Source organism: Leucopleurus acutus, assembly GCF_964270905.1.
Source record: "Leucopleurus acutus genome assembly, chromosome: 2".
NCBI classification, from domain to species: domain Eukaryota; kingdom Metazoa; phylum Chordata; class Mammalia; order Artiodactyla; family Delphinidae; genus Leucopleurus; species Leucopleurus acutus.
In genome coordinates, this window is record NC_139143.1 from 14,611,304 (window position 1) to 14,633,527 (window position 22,224).

Genomic DNA, 22,224 nt, shown 5'->3' on the forward strand with positions numbered 1-22,224 from the left:
CAAACGAGTCAACTGACAAAAGATTAATCTCTAAAATACAGAAGACAGCTCATGCAGCTCAATATCAAAAAAACAAACAACCCAATCCAAAATGGGCAGAAGACCTAAAGAGACATTTCTCCAAAGAAGATATACAGATTGCCAACAAACTCATGAAAGGATGCTCAGCAACACTAATCATTAGAGAAATGCAAATCAAAACTACATGAGATATCATCTCACACCAGTCAGAGTGGCCATCACCAAAAAATCTACAAACAATAAATGCTGGAGAGGGTGTGGAGAAAAGGGAACCCTCTTGCACAGTTGGTGGGAATGTAAATAGATACAGCCTCTATGGAGAACACTATGGAGGTTCCTTAAAAAACTAAAAATAGAACTACCATATCACCCAGCAATCCCACTACTGGGCATGTACCCTGAGAAAACCATAATTCAAAAAGAGTCATGTACCACAATGTTCATTTCAGCACTATTTACAATAGCCAGGACATGGAAGCAACCTAAGTGTCCATCAAGAGATGAATGGATAAAGAAGACGTGGCATGTATATACAATGGAATATTACTCAGCCATAAAAAGAAATGAAATTGAGTTATTTGTAGTGAGGTGAATGGACCTAGAGTCTGTCATACAGAGTGAAGTAAGTTAGAAAAACAAATACTGTATGCTAACACATATATATGGAATCTAGAAAGAAAAATATGCTTCTGATGAACCCAGGTACAGGACAGGAATAAAGACACAGACATAGAGAATGGACTTGAGGACATGGGGAGGGGGAAGTGTAAGCTGGGACGAAGTGAGAGAATGGCATGGACATATGTACACTACCAAATGTAAAATAGATAGCTAGTGGGAAGCAGCTGCATAACATGGGGAGATCAGCTCGGTGCTTTGTGACCACTTAGAGAGGTGTGATAGGGTGGGTGGGAGACTCGAGAGGGAGGGGATATGGGGGTATATGTATACATATAGCTGATTCACTTTGTTATACAGCAGAAACTAACACAACATTGTAAAGCAATTATACTCTAATAAAGATGTTAAAAAAATAAAAGGAAAAAGTCACTAATTGAGGCCTAATCAAACTTACAAGCTTTTGCATAGCAAAGGAAACCATAAGTAAAGTGAAAAGACAAGCTATGGACTGGGAGAAAATATTTGCAAATGATGCAAATGATAAGGGCTTAATTTACAAAATATACAAACAGGTCATACAACTTAATAATAAAAAAAACAGACAACCTAACTGAGAAGTGGGCTGAAGACCTCAGTAGACATTTCTCCAAAAAGACATACACATGTCCAACAGGCACATGAAAAGATGCTCAACATTGCTAATTATTTGAGAAATGCAAATCAAAACTACAGTGAGGTACCACCTCACAGTTGGACAGACTAGTCATCATTAAAAAGTCTAAAAATAACAAGTTCTGGAGGGCGAGTATAGAAAAGGGAACCCTCCTACACTGTTGGTGGGAATGTAAATCAGTGCAGCCACTATAAAAAACAGTATGGATGGTCCTCAAAAACTAAAAATAGAGTTGCCATATGATCCAGCAATCCCACTCCTGGGCATATATCAGGACAAAACTCTAATTCTAAAAGATACATGCACGCCAGTGTTCATAAAAGCACTATTTACAATACCCCAAACATGGAAACAACCTACATGTCCATTGACAGATGCATGGATAAAGAAGAGTGCTATATTTATATAAGAGAATATTACTCAGCCATGAACAAGAATGAAATAATGCCATTTGCAGCAACAGGGATGGACCTAGAGATTAACCTCCTAAGCAAAGTAAGTCAGAAAGAGAAAGACAAATATCATATGGTATCACTTATGATGGAATCTAAAATATGACACAAATGAACCTATCTACGAAACAGAAACAGACTCAAGGACACAGAGAACAGACTTGTGGTTGTCAAGGGGCAGGGCGACGAGGGAGGTAAGGATTGGAAGTTTGGGATTAGCAGATTCAAACTATTGTATACAGGATGGATAAACAACAAGTGCCTACTGTACAGCAGGAGAACTCTATTCAATATCTTTTGATAAACCACAATCGAAAAAATGTGAAAAAGAATATATATATGTATAACTGAATCACTTTGCTCTATAGCAGAAATTAACACAACGTTGTAAATCAACTATACTTCAATAAAATTAAAAAAAAAACCAAAACCCAAATTCTTTACGTTTCTCCAAGGACAGTATAATCATACCCACACATTAATACTATCTGGAGATGCATTTTCATAATATAAGAGTTTGGCGATGTAAATCACTCGGTGAGTAGAAACTAATTGCTAAGTGTTGAGGTGATACTGCATTATTTGTTTAGTATTGCAGAGAATGAAAGGATCTGCAAGCCAGTAATTACAGCTGTCCCTCGGTGTCCAAGGGGATTTGGCTCCAGGACTCCCTCCCATGGGTACCAAAATCCGAGGATGCTCAATTCTCATGGTCAGCCCTCTGTGTCTGTGGGTGTGGAATCTGTAGATATATAGGGCTGACTGTACAAGTAGAATCTGCACTTAAACTTAGCTGGACTCAATTTATGCTTTGTGATCTTGAAAATGTTAACAAATTTAAAATTCGTTACTGTTCATTAAATTCGTTAACGAATTAAGAAACCCAAGGATTTGGTCACTGGAACCCCCAATCTGTAGCCAGTAGGTCAGAAGCACAGGTGACAATCTGGACTTGTGATTGGCGTCTGAGGTTGGCGGGGAAGGGGACACAGAGGGGACAAGAGTCTTGTAGGACTGAGCCCTTCCCCTGTGGAATCTGATGCTATCTCTGGGTAGACAGTGTCAGAATTTAGTTGAACTGCAGGACACCCAGCTGGTGTCAGAGAATTGCCTGTTGGTGTGGAAAGCCTCCCCACACATTGGAATTGGTGATCAGAATTTCAGCTGCACAGGGTAGCCACTAGCTCATATAGAACCTTTGTGCAAACTGGGGAAAAGGGGTCCCCTTGGGCAGATGCATTTTGGCACACAGTTTGGGGAGCAGACTGGTACTTGGGGGATTTATAAATTACAGCCTTTCCTTGCCCAGGTAGACACAGCCCCATGCCAGACTGCACCATGGGATTCAGTCATCTTTTACCTCTTCAATGAGTGCTTGGTGCAGCGATGCCTTGTGTCACCCTCCGTGTGACCTTCGCCCCCCAGATCTTTGCCTGACCTCCATCTTGGCAGTAGGTGGTCCGTGGTCTGGAGCCACAAGGAGTCATCCATCTGCACTGGCGCAGGGTGTCAGGGTCAAGAACAGACCCAGGACTGCTGGCACTTAAGTCCTTCCCTATCTCCCCTTTTATTTCTAATTCCCCAAGTTATACAGTAATATAACCTATAAATTCTCCAGGTGATTTCAATATACAACTCTCCTCCACCATCCCCTGACTTACAACTACAAAGCAGAAATACTCACCCCTGGTGCACATTAGAATCACTTTCGGAGTTAAAAAAAGAATACCAATCCCCAGGCCCCATCCAAGGCCAATGAAATCAGAATTTCTGGGATAAGGCCCAGGTATCAGCATTTGAAAAACTTTCCCAGATGTCTTAGCCCGTTAGGGCTGCTATAACAGAATACCATGGACTGGGTGACCTAGAGGCAACAGAAATTTATTTCTTAAATTCTGGAGGCTGGGAAGTCCAAGATCAAGGTGCCAGCAGATTGAGTGTCTGGTGTGGGCCCACTTCCTCGTCCTCACATGGTGGAAAGGACAAGGGAGCTCCCTGGGGTCTCTTTATAAGGGCACTAATCCCATTCATGAGGGCTCCACCCTCATGACCTAACTACCTCCCAAAGGCCATTCCCCCATATACCATCACACTTGGGATTAGGGTTTCAACACATGAATTTTGGGGGGACACAAATATTCAGTCTGTAGCACCAGGTGATTCTAACGTGCAACCAAAGTTGAGAACGCTCTTCTAGGGTTAGTCTCCCTTGGTCTCCACATTTAGCCAAACATAAGTGTCATCTAGTCCCTTGCTACTATGGCTCTGAAAATATTTCCTTCTAAATACAAACAAATATTTTAGTCCAGTGATAGAGAAATGAGGCCGCCTTTAGAGACATACCATATGGGTTTCCCCCGGTGGGTATACATTCAATGGAGACATCCGCTTTGGAAGAGGCACTAAAGGAGGCCTCTCTCTTATATATGGTTCTTTGAGGATTTTTCTCTGTAGTATCAGGGACAGAAAAATGGCCAACAAGATCAAGCCCAGAATTGCCATTAACACTATGAACCATAACTCGCTGTAGAACTCCGTGCTTTTGTTCCCTGATCCTTTCTTTTCTCCAGGAGTTGTCAGCACCAGGCCTGCAAAACCCAGGGACAGAAAAAGGAAACGCTATTTCAGAAGGCAATTTTGTGATTTCTTGCTCTGTTGTTTAATAAATTAGAAAGGCATGTATAGTGCTTTGTTGCACTTGTGTTCAGGCTGGGGAAATGGTGCAGTGGGTCGGTGGGTGTAAGGAGAAGTTTACAGCCCTTGGGAGACCTTGCTGACACCTCTCACATTGGAAATTGCAGCTGCCTTGGCACGCTCCCGGGAAATACAGTTGGAGGGGGGATGAGGGGATTTTTTAAGAGGGTTACCAAAGTAACCTTGGGAAAAGCCTACTTCACAGCTGTGTGCCTGGGGAGCAGTCCTTTCTGGGCTCATGTGAGGGTTGGATCCCAGACTAATATTGCTACAGAAACCCCATTACATACACAGTCAATGCTGTGTGGATCCAGGGCTCCCTCACTTCATGCAACAGCCCTGTTCCTGCGAAGTTTCTTGCAACCTGGATTTTGAGACGTGAGATACCATTTTCCATTGGGATGTTAACAGCTTGTGCTCACTAACATGTGGTCTTTATAGTACTTCTTGTACTCTGGCCTCTCTGTTAAGTAACAAAAGCTCTGCAAGTCATCACTCAAGTGCCCTGGGAGAGCTTCCTAGGGATGGAAATCCTTTAGCAAAGGGACCACTTACCTTTGATTTCTATTCAGGTGTTAACGTTCAGTTGATGTGATTCTCTGCACATGAGGCTGATAGACGTAGCTCACATTTAATGAGCATTTACTCTGTGCCAGTCTCTGTGCTAAGTAAGGGCTTTCCAGGGATGAAGGATTGAAGGATGGGGAGTAGCAGGACTGTCAAGTCTGTGGTTGTGGGAAAGCTGGAATGAGCGGGGCAGACTCGGAAAGGCTTATGGGATCACTGCAGAACAGCGTTAAGCTGTGGAATCGCCGTCGGCCTGGCAATCTGAGTGGGAGAAAGTCTCAGAGATCATCTCCATCCCAGCCCTTTGCTAGCACCAGCTCAGAAGCCTCTGGATCCACGCAGCCGCCCTGCAGGCTGGCATGCAGCAGAGGGCCAGGGAGCTGCTCTTCTAAAGCCAATGCTCGTGGCCAAGAGGAAGAAGGACAGACACAGCTGTAAATGCCTACTCTTTCGACAGCCTTCCCCCTTTGCAGCCCCTCAAGGACTGGATGGGTCTGCTTGGCCTTCACACCCACATTGTCAGGGCAAGTTGATTAAAGGGGAAGCATTTAGCACTGGGGTGAGGATGTTTAAGGGAGGGAGAGAAGGTGACTAAAATTAAAAATTGAACTCCATGAGAGGGGGGCTACACTTTGCTAACCCTAACTCTGAATCTGGAATATTATCGTTATTATCAACACAAATTGGCATTAGAGTATTTTCTCTTTCCTCTGGCTTTCTCTATAAATTCACTTTTTTTGGTGCACAAATTCATATAGCTCTTTATTGACAGAATCTGTGGTTAGGAGAGAACTTTAGTCATATCTCTCTGCCTCTACAATTCAATGATTTGGCATTTTAAGAGTTTACCCTAACTCCTTGCCTAATGTAAGTTTCAAGAGGACTTAAAAAAATTCTTACAACACTTCACACAATTTCTTCCATATGGTGTATGGAAGATGTATAGATACATATGTATAAACAAACATGTATGCATAAAGAAACACAAATACGTATAAACAAACATGCATGTTTCTTTAGGAAAATGAGTAGATACTACACTAAATAGGATTTGAGTTAAATGTTTACCAAATCCAGTGCTGGTATCATATTGAATCAAAGGTGTCTTAACACTTCCTTCATCTGTAGTGCAGATGACCTGGAAAAAGAAAGCTAGACAAAGGTAAATGAGTCAGTTATTCAACATCTACAAACAGTGGGCACAGTTCCAGAAAAGCAATGTATTATAGCATGAAGAAGTCTGAAAACAGGATTCCACATCAAGTTATGAGGTTTTACCTATTATGCAAACTTATTTCTAACTTAAAAACTATCAAGAAAAACAGCTATCATTAGTGTAATAACGTATATAACATATACGTTATTACATATATGTTCCCTATGTACTAACATATATATATGCAACAGAACTAAAGAAGTTTAGAGATTATATAGCAAAGGAAAAGAATTATCTGAAGAATAAAGGCTAATTCACAGAATGTATCTTGTTATGCATATAATCTGAACCTGTTCCTTTAAACTTACAGGTGTTCCTTTCACTAGGCAACCCAGAGTTTCCTACTAAGCAGGAAGGCTCAACAGGGATCTGGGAAATCAAATGGTCTAAATACCTCTTACAGTAGCCAGGAGCCTGAGGGAAGTGAGTCTTGTAAGTCACACAGATGATTAGAGGCCTGGCCAGGGGTAGAACCCGTATTTCCCAACTTTCAGGCCATCTCCCCATCACAACAAACTGCCCAGGTGACCAAGAACTGTGACCATGAAAATGTGGAGCTGAATTGTTGTAAAAATGTTACTGATAAGTTTGAAATGCTGTAAATGCAATGCTGGAGCTCATTGTTTACCTGCCCCTTTTAGCCAAAAGAAATAGTACATATTTTCAAGGAAACTAAAAAAAATCAACCACTAATGAATTCACTGTATAAGACCAGATTGCCCAAAAGGGCCTCACATCTATTGGTCCTGTGGCCATGTTTATCATTAGAAGATACTTAGTACCTTGAAAAGCTTTTTCTCATTTCAATTTAAAAACAAGACAAACAGAAGAAGGACATGTAATTAAGTAGGGAGAAAGTATTCAGTTTTAGAGGGAAGAGCGTTGTTGTTTCAAGAACAGATACCGATGTTGGTTAAGGAAAGCCCTTAACTCAGGGTCTAAGATTTGGGGATGGTCATGGCCTGATTGTGCTCTCTTTGGAGGCTGTGGACGCATCGAGAGAGTCTCCGAAGTCCCTAAAAGTGTGTTATTTTGGGATACTCTTTGCCTGTGGGTTTTATCTCTCTAGTGCACATAACCTGCCCTCTGGTCTTGTTCCTGGGGACCCTCACGTCAGCAGAGGCAGTGCTCAGAGGACCACAGCAGAAGCGTCATCAGGAAAACCTGATTGATGTCGAGCAGTCGCTTTCCCACGAGAAGTGAACACTTAACCCAGGACATGTTAATGATGACCATCGGAGGTCACCTTTCAGATCGTCAGATTGAGCATCTCGGAAAGCTGGGAAACCCAGCTTCTTGTACCCCGAGAAATGGGAATGGGAAACTCACTTCTGTCCGCGGTCTTTGGGATGTAGAGGGTGGTGTCGAGGCCGCTGTACACGCGCTGCCCTCCATCGGTCAAGACGAACTCCTTCAGCCGCCCGTTCAGCAGGAAGGAGCCACTCCAGTCCACACATACCACGGATAGATTGCTGTCCACCGAGAAAGGGGCACGGTACTGGGGCACTGTTGGGAGAAGGATGTAAGTTCTAAAAATAGTTGAGAGAAGGTTGCAAGTTCTAAAAAGAGGTGGAAGAAGTCTCTAAGTTCTAAAAATAAGTGGGAGAAGGTTGTAAGTTCTAAAAATATGTGGGAGAAGGTTGTAAGTTCTAAAAATAGTGTGCTTTTTATTTTAAAATATGAGCACACATTTTTTTTTTTTTGTCCTTGCTGGAACCCTTCCTATTCCCCTTACTGCTTAAAGGAAAAAACTGGCTTTGGGGGTGAAAAGAAAACCATGGGAACGCATGTGAAATGCTTTCTCAGCAATGTCGCACCTGCTTTCCAAACAAAAATCAATGGAGAGTGGTGTTTTATGAAATACAACTATTAACATACAATGGTTCTGCTCATCAGCATAGCCCCGGAGCTTATATTTTGTTGCATTTTCCTTCTTTTAACAGGTAAAGTATCCTTAACACTATTAACTACAGTGGATAGCTATTTTTCATATCAAATCAATATTTATTGCTACAAAGCCCCAAGGACTAGATGAAGTTAATATTTTATTTTCTCCTAACTAAACTGCTTAGATGGTGAATTATGTTCTTTTGGCACCCATTTATTTTTAAAGCTTTTTCTTGAGCCGTTCGTTTGTTTTCTAAGATAGTTAAAAAGCCTTGCAAATAGCAATTCGAGTATAATAATTCATTGCCCTGACTAATCAATCAATAGCACAGTACATTAGTATATAATCAAGCCCAGGTCTCCTAAGTATTGTATCAGATAGAGAAGCAACGTTGTGTGCATTTAACAGGCATGAGAACTTTTCGTTTTTCAACTCCTTACTAAAATAAAGGAAGGATAATCCTTAACTGAGGCTCATCTTTTAAATGACTCATTTTTGTAGGAACAAATGAAGGGATACCGTATCATCTTGTCAAGTCAGAAGAGATTTATTTCATGAGATCTCATTTTCTCCAAAATAATCAATACATTTGTAAGAGCATTAAGATCCAGCTATATATATGAAATTGGCTTTTAAGAAAAGAAAAAAAAAAGTGAGTGGTAGAAATAAATTGGATATCCTTTTTTCCTTTAAAAATTAAATCCATCTGTTGCTGATGTGAGGAAATATAACAAAATAAGGAATAATTACGCTTTTGTGATCGTAAGATTCAATGATGAAGACAAATTTGATTCTCATCTTTTAAAATAAGATATTTTCATAAAGTTATAGGAAAATTTTTCTGCAAATACTGAAACAAGAGCTATCAAGCCCTCTTTAAATATATATTTTTTAACACAAATTGTGCCTAATATCACAATGGAACATACTATTGTGTTTGTCTGTGGCTTCCCTCTGTCACTTAATTTCAGTAGATTTCCACTTCTCCCCTACATCATAACAGCACAGACAAAGAGAAGGCTTATAAACAGTACAAAAATAGAAAGGTAGGGGCATTATTTGCCTTGCAGGATTTGGAGATCTTCCTGAGGAAAAAGAGTGATCAAACTATCAAAATAATCAGGAATAACGGATTTGAAGACTGAGAAAATGATAACAGCTACTGTGCCAATAAAGTAGTACAATGCAAGTACAATAAAGTACTTGATGTACTTTATTTTATTTAATCCTCAAAACAATCTTGTAAGAATTAGTTCCTAATTTTCCATGTGAGGAGACTAAAGTTTAGAGAGATCCAATAATCTGCTTAATGTCAGTAGCTGGTAGGGGACAAAGGATCTGAACCCAGGCCTGCTTAACGCCAAAGCCCGTGGTTTTTTGTTAAAATCAGTACACATGTATTTAAAGGAGCATGATCTACTAATTCACTTTATGGGTGCCCTTCAGTGGTGAGTGGGTTCATCCTGATGGTTAAATATTCAGGAATTTTGTGAGTTGGTTATTAAACCCAGCCACTATTAAAAATTAAATCATATAAACCTAAATAAATTATATTAAAACAAAGGTAATAAATATTAAAACTTTGTAACTTCTTAATTATTTCACTACCTTTTATTATCTATGCTCTCGTGCTGTTTAAATCTATTGTATCGGGATGGTGGAAATATCATCGCTTAGCCTAGCCCACCTTAAACGTGCTCAGAACACTCACATTAGCCTACTGGGCAGAAATCATTTAATGCAAAGTCTACTTTACACTAAACGGTTGAGCATCTCCTATAATTTATTGCAAACTGTACTGAAAGTGAAAAACAGAATGGGTGTCAGGTATGGAATGGTTGTAAGTGTATTGGTTGCTTACCCTTTTGATGGCGTGGCTGACTGGGAGCTGCCCTCAGCATCATGAGAGAGAATCATACTACAGATCGCTAGCCTGACAAAGATCAATATTCAAAGTCTGAAGTATAGTTTCTACTGAATGTGTATCACTTTGGCACCATCGTGAAGTCAAGCCATTGTACATAAGGGACAGTCTGTACTGTAAACGGTAATTGCTTCTCAAAGATGGTGGTGGTGTTTTGTCCCATTCCTCGTATGGAGTAGCGTTTTTTATTAAGTCAGAATTCATTTGACTACACTTTCATTTCAGGACTAAGTGTTTCTCACAGTTCTTTATGGGTTTGTGAAGGGAGGATAGCGAGAGGAATAGGCAAAAAGGTAAAAGGAGGTTACACAATTAGGCAGTAGACGTTATGAAGAACGATTACACTTTGCTTTGATTATAGCTTGGGTGACAAAGGACACTGATTGTGTGGTGCCAGTGGTAAACGTGAGACGTTCTGGATGCGTTCACTCACTCACTAAACAACACATTTTGGGTATCTAAGACTCTGCCCAGTGCTGGAGATAAAATGGAGAGAATGAGAGCCAAAGGAAGCGCACATTCAAGGGGAAAGATGCGCCCTCTGTCGGGGGTCTGCCCAACTCAAGCTGGTTATGAGAATTTCAAAGGGAGGCAAGGAAGCTGGGTGTGAGCGTCTGCATTTCAAGCAGGGAGCTCGGGGAGGAGGTGGCCATTTGGGAGTCAGCCTTCGGAACTGAAGCCCTGGAGGAGATGAACTCAGCTGAAGAGGGAAGAGGTGAGGCGGGAAGGAGAGGAAAAAAGAAGGAAGGGGATAAAAGGGAAAGTGTGAGCAGAGAAAGTTTAGGGTTGAGGCTTCAAAACCTTGGTTGGTGGAAGATCAAGCAACAAAGTTGACTAACACTGAACATCCAAAGACGCAGGTTTCCCAGGAGAGACTTGTCATGAAATCTAAGGAGAGCCACTTTCTACCAAGGATGGAGGCTTCAATCACGTTGAATATTCCCAACGTTCCCCAGTGTTCCCAAAAAAGCCCACTGGATTATCAGTGTGGAGGTCAAGGGCACATTTAGGAAGAGATTTTCATGCAGGGATGAGGTGGAAATCAGTGTGGAGGAAGTCAAAGAACATGTGGGAAGAAAGAAAATGGGAAAGCACTTGAAGACCCTTCTTTAGAAGAGTTGTGCTCTGTGGGGAGGAGCTGGGGCAGGAACCAGAGGGGAAATGGAGTCTGTTCGCTTTAACATTAGAAAGACAGAAGCAACAGTGATACACTGAAGATTAAGGATAGAAAAATGATGAACAGTAGTGAAGGAAGTGGTACTCAAAGCACGAGAGGCAGGTTTATTTCAGATGGAAGGACCACCCCTTCCCGCCGTGTCCCTGGCGGGAATGATGCAGATGCAGGACACGTGGCTGTCTAGGGTGGGAAGGGAGCAAATTACTGACTGATGACATTTCCTTTCCTGGTGAATTACGAGGCAAGGAGTTCTGCCAAGACTCTAGGGAGAGGTGGGTGAGGATTGTATAGGCTTGCGGGAAAGGGATGAGAAGAAGTGGAAGGTTTGAGGAGGGTGGAGAAGGTCTGAAATCTCTATTACAGAAAGTAGGTGGTGAGTTGACCAGGTTAACACAGCAGTACCGAGGGTGCTGCTGAGCTGGGTGATCCTGAGCTTAGAGTAACACTTCCACCTTCTAGGTGTGGAAACTGGAGGGACTTAAGCTCTGGCTTTAGCTCATCATATAGCTCCAGGAGCCTCACTTCAGATTCTAATCAATGTGAATGGCATCCTGGAATTGTAGTGCACAGTCCACAGCCCTGCCTCAGTTTCCTCACCTATAAATTTGGTTAATAATAGTACTTAACTTCATAGGTTTGTGGTAAGGATTATTTGTAAAATGCTTGAACAGTGCCAGGAACGAGCAAGTGGTCTCTAAAAATGACCTCTTGTGAACATCCTGCCATGTTACTGCTCAGGTACATTAAAGTCTTCGTATGAGGCAGTGAACTTTCACGAATGCATAACTCTTACTTCTAAAAATGTCAGTGCCAAATACCGAAGATGAGGTTATAATCTGATATAATGTTTCCGGAAAGCAAATTTGCAATAAGTGTGCAAAGCCTTAAAAGGCTTAAAATTCCTGATGTAGTAAATTCCATTTGTTGCCATTTAAGAAGGTAACCAGACATTCACATAAAGATTTGTTCACAAACTTTCTCACCACATTTATAAAAGGAAAATATTAGAAACAACTGAAATGCCCAATTTACTCATAGGATGGAATGTTATATAGCCATTAACCTTGGTGGCTAAAGAGTTTTTAATGCCATGGGAAATGCAAATAAAATAATGTCAAGTATAAAAAGCAGACTATGAAATTTTCATTAGAGTATGATCTCAGCCATGTAATAAAAGCTCTGCATAGAAAAGGGATTAAAGGAATGAATTACGCCAAAATATTAATGGCGGTTGCCTCTGGGTGTGGTGGGATTATAAGCAGGACTGGCTTCATGGTTGTGTGACCTGTGCAGATGCCCAGGACCCCTCATGTAGAAGAATTATGGACTTAGTTTGATGCTCTGCTGTCCTTATCTTGAAATTGTTAACGATGTTTGAACAAGGGGCCCCATATTTTCATTTTCCAGTGGAACCCACAAATGACGTAGCTGGCTCTAATTATAAGTACTTATTTTATTCTTAATACCTTTTGTATTTGCCATTTTTAAACGGTAGACATATAAACCTTATAAAATCTGAAAAGGACTTATTTTATAGAAATGTAAGGAGGCCCCAACGGATTAGCTAATTGCCCTTTTCTGCACTCAGTAGCCCTTTTGCTTTTCCTGGCAGCGCCGTATATCAAAGCTTTCCAGAAATGCGAGCTATGACGCCACGTCATTTGAAAAGAAAAGGAAGGGCAAACTTCTCTAAAAAGTTAGCTCAGAATAAATAAAGAAAAAAGTCATCTCACCCATGTATTAGCTTTCTCTTAATTGGTTTTCATCCCATTGCTACATGAAACATCTTCCTAAATTCACTCTTGATCTCCATATTATTGAATCCAATGGGCATTTTTCCCCCATAGTCATGTTCACCGATGTCTCAGTAGCATTCAAAGGAACTGAACACTCAGCCCTTTTAGCAAACTGTTTTCCCCCTACCTTTCAGGACAAGCTTCCCCTGCGGCTGCCCTTCTAGCTTTTTGGCTTATGGCGGCAGCCACTTCTACTCACGTTCTTTTTGGGTGATGAAGCTGATCCAGTCAGAGGCCGTGCTGCCCAAATCATTGTGGGCCACCACCCTCAGCTTGTAGGTGGTGTAGGGCTGGAGACCCCCAAGGCTGGCTCTCAGCCCTGGCCCAGCGTACTTTGTCTCGGTTTGGCTGGGAGTACAGGGGGTGGCTGAATCCGGGGGGCAGGCCATGTAGAGCTGGAGCTCATAGCTGGAATGAGAATGGACACGTAAAGAGAAAACAGGCAAAGGAATCAGTTTCACTCTCTTTTAAACCTGTTGATATTTTGTTCCCACTGAACTGCCAGCTCTTTCAAATTCCCATTGCTGGGAGACTGTTCTCAGAAACACTTTATTTAATGCTGTTGGAAATGGGCAGCAGATGGAACCAGAGAAATGATAAGAGAAGTCACATGTGTACACATGTTGCTGTCCACCCAGCAGCCAGGAATCCTTGTTGGTAGAGATAAGATATTTCTCTCTTTTTAGAAGAGAGTGATAAAACTGTTCTTCTCTGTTGAAAATAAAGAATATCTTTTTTTCCTCCAGATTATCTTGAGTGAAATAACTTCTGTGGTCTTTCAAACAGTGGTTCATTACGACATTTTAAATTAGATCAAGGAAATTCTGATTTAGTCACAGAAGTTCCTTACGTTCTAGCTGAGCCCTGTAGAATGAAACATTCCAGGGAACCATGAGGAAGAGCACATCCTTTCAATGAATGGGAACACACTGCCTTGTCCTTTTTTATTTTTCGGATGCACTGCGTGGCATGAGGGACCAGGGGTCGATCCCGTGCCCCCTGCAGTGGAAGTGCTGAGTCTTAGCCACTGGACCGCCAGGGAAGTCCTTGCCTCGCCTTTCTTATTTAAAGAAAATTTTGTTGTTCACCTTTCTATCCTTAGCTGATTTATGATTGAAACACTTTGTGGGGAATGTGACCACTCAAATCAATTGATTTGCCTAAGTTGCTATAGGTGTCTGTTCAATCAGCAAGTCTTCCTTGGGGAGGGCTGGGTAGCTGCATGTCCGTGTTCATGCCTTATTTCGGTTTCTTTGTCCTTTTGGCTCTCCCACGCTACCTTTGAATGACGCCGTTGGGGAACAGTGGGGGACTCCACTGGAAGGAGGCTGTCCTCGAGGCCAGTGTCTGGATCTGGGGACAGGACAGTCCTGATGGCGGAGCAGAAGGAGTTCTCAGCTCTGCTGTTGGCCCTTGGCTGCAACAATTGAAGCAAGTACAGGCCTCCACCCCAATGGAGTAGGTCGTGAAGGGCTGCAGGCCATGAAGCGTCTGCTGGGTGGCCAGGCCTTCAGCCAGCTGCAGGAGGAGAGAGAAGACTAGATGAGGCCCAGTGGCAAGTCACAGACAGTTGGTTCACTTTTATTGTGTACCATGCGTTCTATGAATAGAGTGCCGTGCTAGTTACTCTGGGAGATGCACCCTGGCATCTATCACAATATTTACGCTGAGGAATGACCAATCCAGCTGGAGAGGCATGGCTTAAACATGCAAAAACATGCAATGAGATAACAGTTTGATAGAAGTTTGAGGCAACAGGGTAGAAATCACAGGGAACAATGTTGTCTATTACCATAAAGAGATATTAGAAAATGTCTCAAAAATCACAAAATACTGACTGGGTTCTGTGACCCTCAGAATGATGCCTTTTCGAAAAACAAAATCTATATTTGAATTATATTTATTATATTATATTTCTAAGTCAACATTCACTAAGGCCCATATTCTGCCATTGTTACTTGCATGTAATTTTGGGGTCAAAACTCCCCTCAAATCCCCTCAAATCTTAGAGTTGAGTATTTAAGAGCTTGAAATAGATATTATCTATTTGTATATTTACATATTTAAGAGTTTGAAAGTCCATGTCTTCCTCTAAGGGTATGGATCTGTATGAAATATAGTTTTTTCTCAATTACCTTGGTTGCATTATAAACTTTTTGGTTAATCTGGAGCAAATACTTTTACCTTATTGTGCTTTTCCTAAGTGCTCTTTGGAATAGAAGAGCTCAGAAACTAGAAACTCATTTTCCCATTGACATAAGCAACATTTAATTAAGAAGAGCTACCTGTTGTTTAAAAAAATGCATACAAGGCACTCCAAATAGAAATTATTTGAGTTTATTAATATTATCATTTTATAAGCATGGATAATCAAGGGTTGATTGTATTTACATCATCTATATTTATTGAATCGGAAGCCTTGTAGAAAATATGCTAATATTTCTTTAACATTCCATACAAGACTTCCTTGCATGTGAGTTATCTTTTGAAATTGTGTTTCACTACCTGCTACGCTGGCCTCAGAGGATTTCTCCACACTTGCCAAAATTGTTCCCTCGATTGGTCTAAATAATTTATCATGTCATACCAGGATCTGTGCAATTCCTCTATGAGGTTTGTGTGAACAAAGTATTCTAATCTATACTTATTTATGAGAAATGTGAGAGTGACACCAGCTGTCCTGCAGAGAAAAGAGACTTCATCCCCTGGCAGGCAGTCTCTTCATTTAAATAATGCAGGAACTGGTCTAGTTGATTATTTAGTGTCCCTTTCAGTGAACGGCTTGGCTAAAACACAGTGTGAAAGATGATTTCCCTCCACAGACCATCTTGTCTCCTCGATGTGCCCCAAATGTGTTACTACACGGCTCACGGGTCCAGCCGCTCCGTGGCATGTGGGATTTTCGCGGACCGGGGCACGAACCCGCGTCCCCCGCATCGGCAGTCGGACTCTCAACCACTGCGCCACCAGGGAAGCCCCCATGATTTGTTTTAAATAAACCGATCAGAATGCTGCTGCTCACCACCGTCTGGGCCCCGCTGGTATCGTTGGAGAACAATCTGTAGAGACTGACAATCCCGTTGGGCTTCTGCGGGGCGCTGATGTTGACCACTGCTTGGGTGGCAGAGACCGCATGGAACTTGGGGGCCCTGAGACCTTCTGGGGGGGCGGGCCCAGTTCTACACCGCGTCCAGCTACTGGAGGCTTTTCCTGCTGAATTCACGGCCCAGACCTCAAAAAGAAATCAGTAAGACCAGTCAAAAGCCAGAAAATTTGAGGCTGCAGAGAAGTTGGCAACTCAGAGCAACTGAAAACAACAGAATGAGATAAACCTGCATCTTGCAACTTTGTAATTGCAAAGGAGGGCGGGTCCTTCCTGTGTTTAGCCTTTGACCCTGTGAACACAGAGGGGGTCCTATTAGAGTCCCGATTTCTGAACGCAAGCTGGCTGATGGCTGATGTAAGCCTAATGAAAAACTGCTCATCTCTGTGCAGGGTGTGGAGTGATTCTGTCAGCTTCTGCAAACTGGATGAATCTGCAGACTCCATAAAACTCAGCAATTCTTAAACCCCGGCCCCACCCAATCTGCACGAAAATTGAATTTTCCTTTCATCAAGGAGGGAATAAACATATGGAAGGAGGTGTAATCTTATTTATCAAGCACCATTTGTATAATTAAACACGAATATCCTAAGAGGTTGCCTTAGGTCATCATTTGCATGAGTAAGTGATTTGTAGAATGTCAGGTACAATAGACAGAGTAGATGGATGTGTGAGTGGATAGGGTTAAATTAGGCCCAATAATAGCCAACCACACAGTGATCAATCAGGATGATAGATCTAAACGGCAATCCGAGCAGACTGTCTGCACGTCTAGGAGTCTTCCTTAGTAAGCTTTCGTGTTGTGCAGGTCTGACCTCAGGAAATTGTTCCCTCATTTGGTGTCTCTGTGTATTTATATATGTAAACACACACACACAAATATTACAATATATACAATATATATGCTATAGATAATAATTACAATATATACCATTATATGATATATACATGTTTTATATAATTATATAGGTGTGTGTATATATATATATATATATGTATAAATTTGTTCTGAGCTTTTAAAGACAAGTCTGGAAAACTTGTTTGATTCTATAGTACACACGTTCTAGGTGTGCGGTGTTAAAAGAGCATGCAGAATGTTCAAAATACGAGATATTTGGAAAACACTGTAGGAAAATACTTTGCAGTGAGAGTTTAGTTTCATTTTTGTTTATTTTGCTTTCGCATCAATAATAATTTTAAGAGAATAAATAAATATTGGAGAGATTTTCAGTACTTAGGCTAACTTCTATCAGTGTTTCTGTACTTTTTTTTTTTTTTTTTTGCAGATTTCTTTGTAAAAGTAAAATTTCTGATGTTGAATTGCTCTTGGATTGCTGTCAAATGCAAATCTCCAGCCTCTTGCTGATAGGATTGCCAGAAACCCCGTTTTTTCCCCCGGTTTTATTGAGAAATAGTTGACATACATGCCACATTTTAAAAAGAGGTAACTAACCTACTTACAAAGCAGAACCTGTTCTTTTCAGAGCTCTGATCCATTTCTCTCATAGTTTGCATAATAACCACTAACATCTGTATAAATTCTATACTTTATAGAGCACTTTAACAAACGTTCGCTGACTTGGTCCTCACAACACAACCTCCTATGGTGGCTGGAGAATGTATTATTAGCCCCTTTTACAGATGAGGAAATCAAGGCTCTGAAATGTGACTCTTGTTCAAGGTGACAGAAGTCACTAGAGCTGAAACTAGAATTCTACTCGCCAATAAACTTTATTGCTCTTCCCAGTAAACTGTGCTTTTGATTCTGTATGTCAACCATACACATAAATAAGATACTCAGGATAATGAATATGAAATGACTTTTCTGTAGACAATTACCTACCTGCAATTCTGGACTAGGTAAAGTCTCTTAGCTTGCAAGGGTAAACAGACATGCCCAGGTTGTCTCGAATGATAGAGGTTTGTTTTGATAGGCCCAGGAAACTGTCTTAGCAATGGGAAAGCTAGGCTCCATGGAAACTAGAGTACAGGGCAGAACACAACTGTAGCTGCTCTTAGCATCCGCTCTGGAATGGCCATGGTCAGTCTTCCAACAGGGAGGGTAGCTATAGGAGGTAATTGGTGAGGAGGTCAGATTTCAGGGCTGATGAGAAGGAGTCGTGGACTCCCCAGTCTGCTCCAGACCAACCTCTGTTACTGCTGATGTCTTGCGGTGGAGTATTTTTGATTACACGACGAGTAACAAAGACTGAAAGGAAAATATTCTTGAGAAAGGGATGCAAAAGAAGGTGCACATATTGATATCAAATTCTTTGCCAAGAGAAGGGCTTTGGTTGGTTGGTGATTTAAGGGTATACAGAATTTTAGTGGGGGCCACAAAGGATAGAGAACGCAAGGAAAGTGCAACTGGGCTTGACAAAAATTCAGGACGTTGCCAATTAATTACTGAGCATCCCATCTATTAAGGCCTTTTAATGCTGCTGTTGGCAGATGGGACTAGACCTCATGCCTTTCTGCGTTACATGGGCAAACGGGGGTGGAGGAGTCCTAGTTCCAAAACATAATTTAATCCATGGTATTTTCAAATACTTGCATCTCAATAGTGTGGTATTTTGCTATGGATCTTTAGAAATATTCTCTTCTAAAACCTAGGCAATACAGAATTCCCCATCAGTAAGTGGAAATGTATGTAGGATCTAGTGTCTTTTGTCTTTGACAGGAGACCTTCATAATACAGTGCTTTTTTCCTAGTCTTTCTTTTTAGTATTCAATCAATTTGAGATCAAAATAGCATTCATATAAATCAACATGCTTATGCAAAGCAGGAGCAGCCTATTTACATGAGCTCCTCTGGAAATGAAAGCTGTTACAATGAAGAGAAAGCTGTGCTAATGAAGCATTATGGATTTCACAGATCTTGCACCAACAAGGCATCGTATCTTATACCAAACCACCAGAAGAAAAGTCAAAAAGAAACTGTCAGTGATATTCTTTCTTTCTCTCTCTGTCTCTCTCTCTCGAGGTAAAAAGTCCTTTATCCAAAAATCGCTGTAGATTTTTGTCTATGCCCAGCTAAACAAAAGATAAAGGAACTAGGGCTTTCCTGGTGGCTCAGTGGTTAAGAATCCGCCTGCCAATTCTGGGGACTCGGGTTCAAGCCCTGGTCCGGGAAGATCCCACATGCCGTGGAGCAACTAAGCCCGTGCGCCACAACTACTGAGACTACGCTCTATAGCCCACGAGCCACAACTACTGAAGCCCGCGCGCCGAGAGCCCGTGCCCCGCAACAACAGAAGCCACAGCAATGAGAAGGCTGCGTGCCACAACGAAGAGCAGCCCCCGCTCGCCGCAACTAGAGAAAGCCACGCGCAGCAACGAAGACCCAACGCAGCCAAAAAGAATAGAGTAAAACAATAAAATAAAATAAAAAATTTTATTAAAAAAAGATAAAGGAACTAAAGCATAGTTCAAGGTTCAGGATAAAAATACTAACAGATTATGCTTATGATTTACTTCTACTGGAAATAATGGCCCCAAGATTTGGGTCCATCTTTATATGGTAGAGAAAAAGCAGAGATCTTGAGTGGGAAAATTTGAGCAATACGCCCTGATCTTTTATTTTTAACGAATCAAGAAATTAAATATCTTGAGGACAGACGTAGAGTTGCCCACTTTGTCTATCTCAATCTATCCTATCTATCTATCTACCTATCATCTATCGCCTATCTATCCACTTGTTACCTAACTGATAAGCCAATCCACCTGGTTTGTATCCCAAGGTTCCCTCACATCATCATTGAGTATACAAACAGTGTGTGAGCTACTCACAAAAAAGAAGGGACATTTTAAGAGCTGGAAACAGAAGTACAGCTTATGAATTCCATGGCCAAGAGAAAAAAATGTAAGGATACTTTTATCTTTCGTTTATTCAGAATATCCTTAAACCCACAGCATTAGTGGAATTGAACATATTTTTTTATCACAAAAAAATTAGATGATTAAAATTACCACTAAAGTAACTTATTATTTGGGTTTAATGAACACTTGCACATGTGTGTGTACACACACACACACACACACACACACACACACACACACACACACACACATAAGAGTTAGGAACTTCCCAATGCAGAGCTGTTAAAAATGAGAACAAGTCAGGACTGGCCAAGTTGGGGTGTTTTCCTCTCTAACGTTTTGGGTGAAACAGCGAAAGGAGTTACAATGTAAGAAGATGTCATGGAAAACACAGGTTAACTATTTGAATACATTAAAAATAACTAAAATGATCTAACCATAAATTCTATAACTGACTAGTGAAAGAATAGATCTATTTGTTCTCAATCTAATTTTTGATATCTAACTAGTGACTATCACCATCTTTATGCTGTTTTCCATTAAAAAATAAAACTGTTCTTTTATTTACTCTGCTCCCCTCCCATCCCCCAGGTCTAATCACTGTAGTTTGCTTTATAAAGTTTTAATTACATGAGATGTCAGCATCTGTCACCACGCTGCCCAGATCTCATTGCTGTGGAAACAATGGGCTCAGTTGTTTGTCCTCTGTTGAAAACTGCCTCTTAGAAATCTTCCTTCAGAGGAGTCTTTGTCAAAATGTGTTCCTTGGCTACAATCATCAAAATCATCTTGCGTTCTTGTAAGATAATTTATAGTGAAAAGATCTCGGAACCTGCCTTTTTAACAGATTTCCAAGTGATTCTTGTGCCCAGTCTTATTTGAGAAACATAGAGAGCTCTTCTCTATAGAACCAGGTACACAAATCTAGGCACCATACATTTTTTCAATTTCTGTTCATGTGTTGTCTACTTAGAGTTGTACTTTGCATTACTTTTGTCATTACCTTCAGTCATTCAAATAAGCACACAGCATGTATCTGGTTGCGTATGTTACAATTGCAATGATCACCACTGAGTTTATTACAGTGGCCACAGTTCCAAGCAGAACCAGAGTTCACTAGCTTTGGAGAACAACCATTTGCTGCCTAGTTTTCACTCCAGGTGCAAATTTCTTGAAACACTGATCTTTCTGGAACTTGTTGGGTCTATTTTTTCTTTACAGCCCAGATGAATAGTATTAACTATTCTAAAATGCTCCTAATTCCTCTCATACAACATTTCTCCTTCTAATTTTATTCCAGAAGGAAAGCAAGATTTGTGAATGGAAGCATTTGTAATAAATTTTGTGAAAGAGAAAGAGAAGGACCCATGACTCTGCCGAGGATGGGAGAAGGGGAGATGCTTCAGAAATTCTCTTAGAGTGGTGGCCCGTTGGGTGCTTATGTTACTGACCTAGTTATGCTTTAGCACAATTTCCACACTTAACTGTAAAGCAGTTTTCATTTCAATGCGTTGTCTCACTCAATGGCTCATAGCTTTCTAAAATAACATTCCCCAGGACTGATACTTTCCAAGTGTAGCCTCACTGCAAAGAGAGACTCTTAATGTACATTTCCACATTTCCAGGGTTTCTTGATGTGTTTTTCCTTTATCATGGAATAAAAAAGTCCTTAATGGTAAAAAATACCTTATGATTCTTTTGGCTGGGGAAATGCTACAAGTCTTGATGAGACCAAGAGGCCATACCTAGTGATGCGTTGTATACTGTTAGCATCCAGCTGATGTCTACTTGGTCTTGTATTTGCTATCATATTCCATATAAAAATGGATCAGAGGAATAACCAAATTCAGCCAGTGATCTTTCACAAAAACCCTCTCATCTGTTGACTCCTAATGTAAGTGACAGTGGCTATCCTTGTCCTTGAAGCAATTTGAGATTTTGCTTTTTCTTCCAGGCTGTTTGTTATGAGTTGCAGTATAACTGCTACTCTCAGAGGATTAATACATGGAGGGATTTTTCAGTTCTCTGCAACTTCTGTGATATTCTAAAACACACTTCCTTGTGGAATAATGATAATTTTTGATGAAACAGAGACATTTCAACAATATTGTTTCATATCAAGCAGCGTTAGGGAGGCAACATCATTATAAAAACTGGAGAATGTGAATATATTTTCGTGACGATTCACATCAGAAGTAAACAAAAATCCAACATGAACAGCCATGCCAGTAATTAATAAGAAGAGTAAATAGGTTGCATGTTAACAGGCAAAC

General features: G+C 40.9%; 1 protein-coding gene across 1 annotated transcript in view; it reads right to left on the reverse strand.

The window, feature by feature from the left end:
- The window catches only part of USH2A (usherin), a gene marked incomplete at both ends in the record, with an annotated part of 783,425 nt that overhangs the window by 35,236 nt on the left and 725,965 nt on the right, over positions 1–22,224 (reverse strand). The window contains 6 exons of the mRNA XM_082834448.1: positions 4,111–4,355; positions 6,097–6,180; positions 7,574–7,750; positions 13,229–13,437; positions 14,309–14,547; positions 16,052–16,261. Of these exons, the coding sequence (XP_082690574.1) occupies positions 4,111–4,355; positions 6,097–6,180; positions 7,574–7,750; positions 13,229–13,437; positions 14,309–14,547; positions 16,052–16,261 (1,164 nt within the window). The remainder of the gene's footprint in view (positions 1–4,110; positions 4,356–6,096; positions 6,181–7,573; positions 7,751–13,228; positions 13,438–14,308; positions 14,548–16,051; positions 16,262–22,224) is intronic.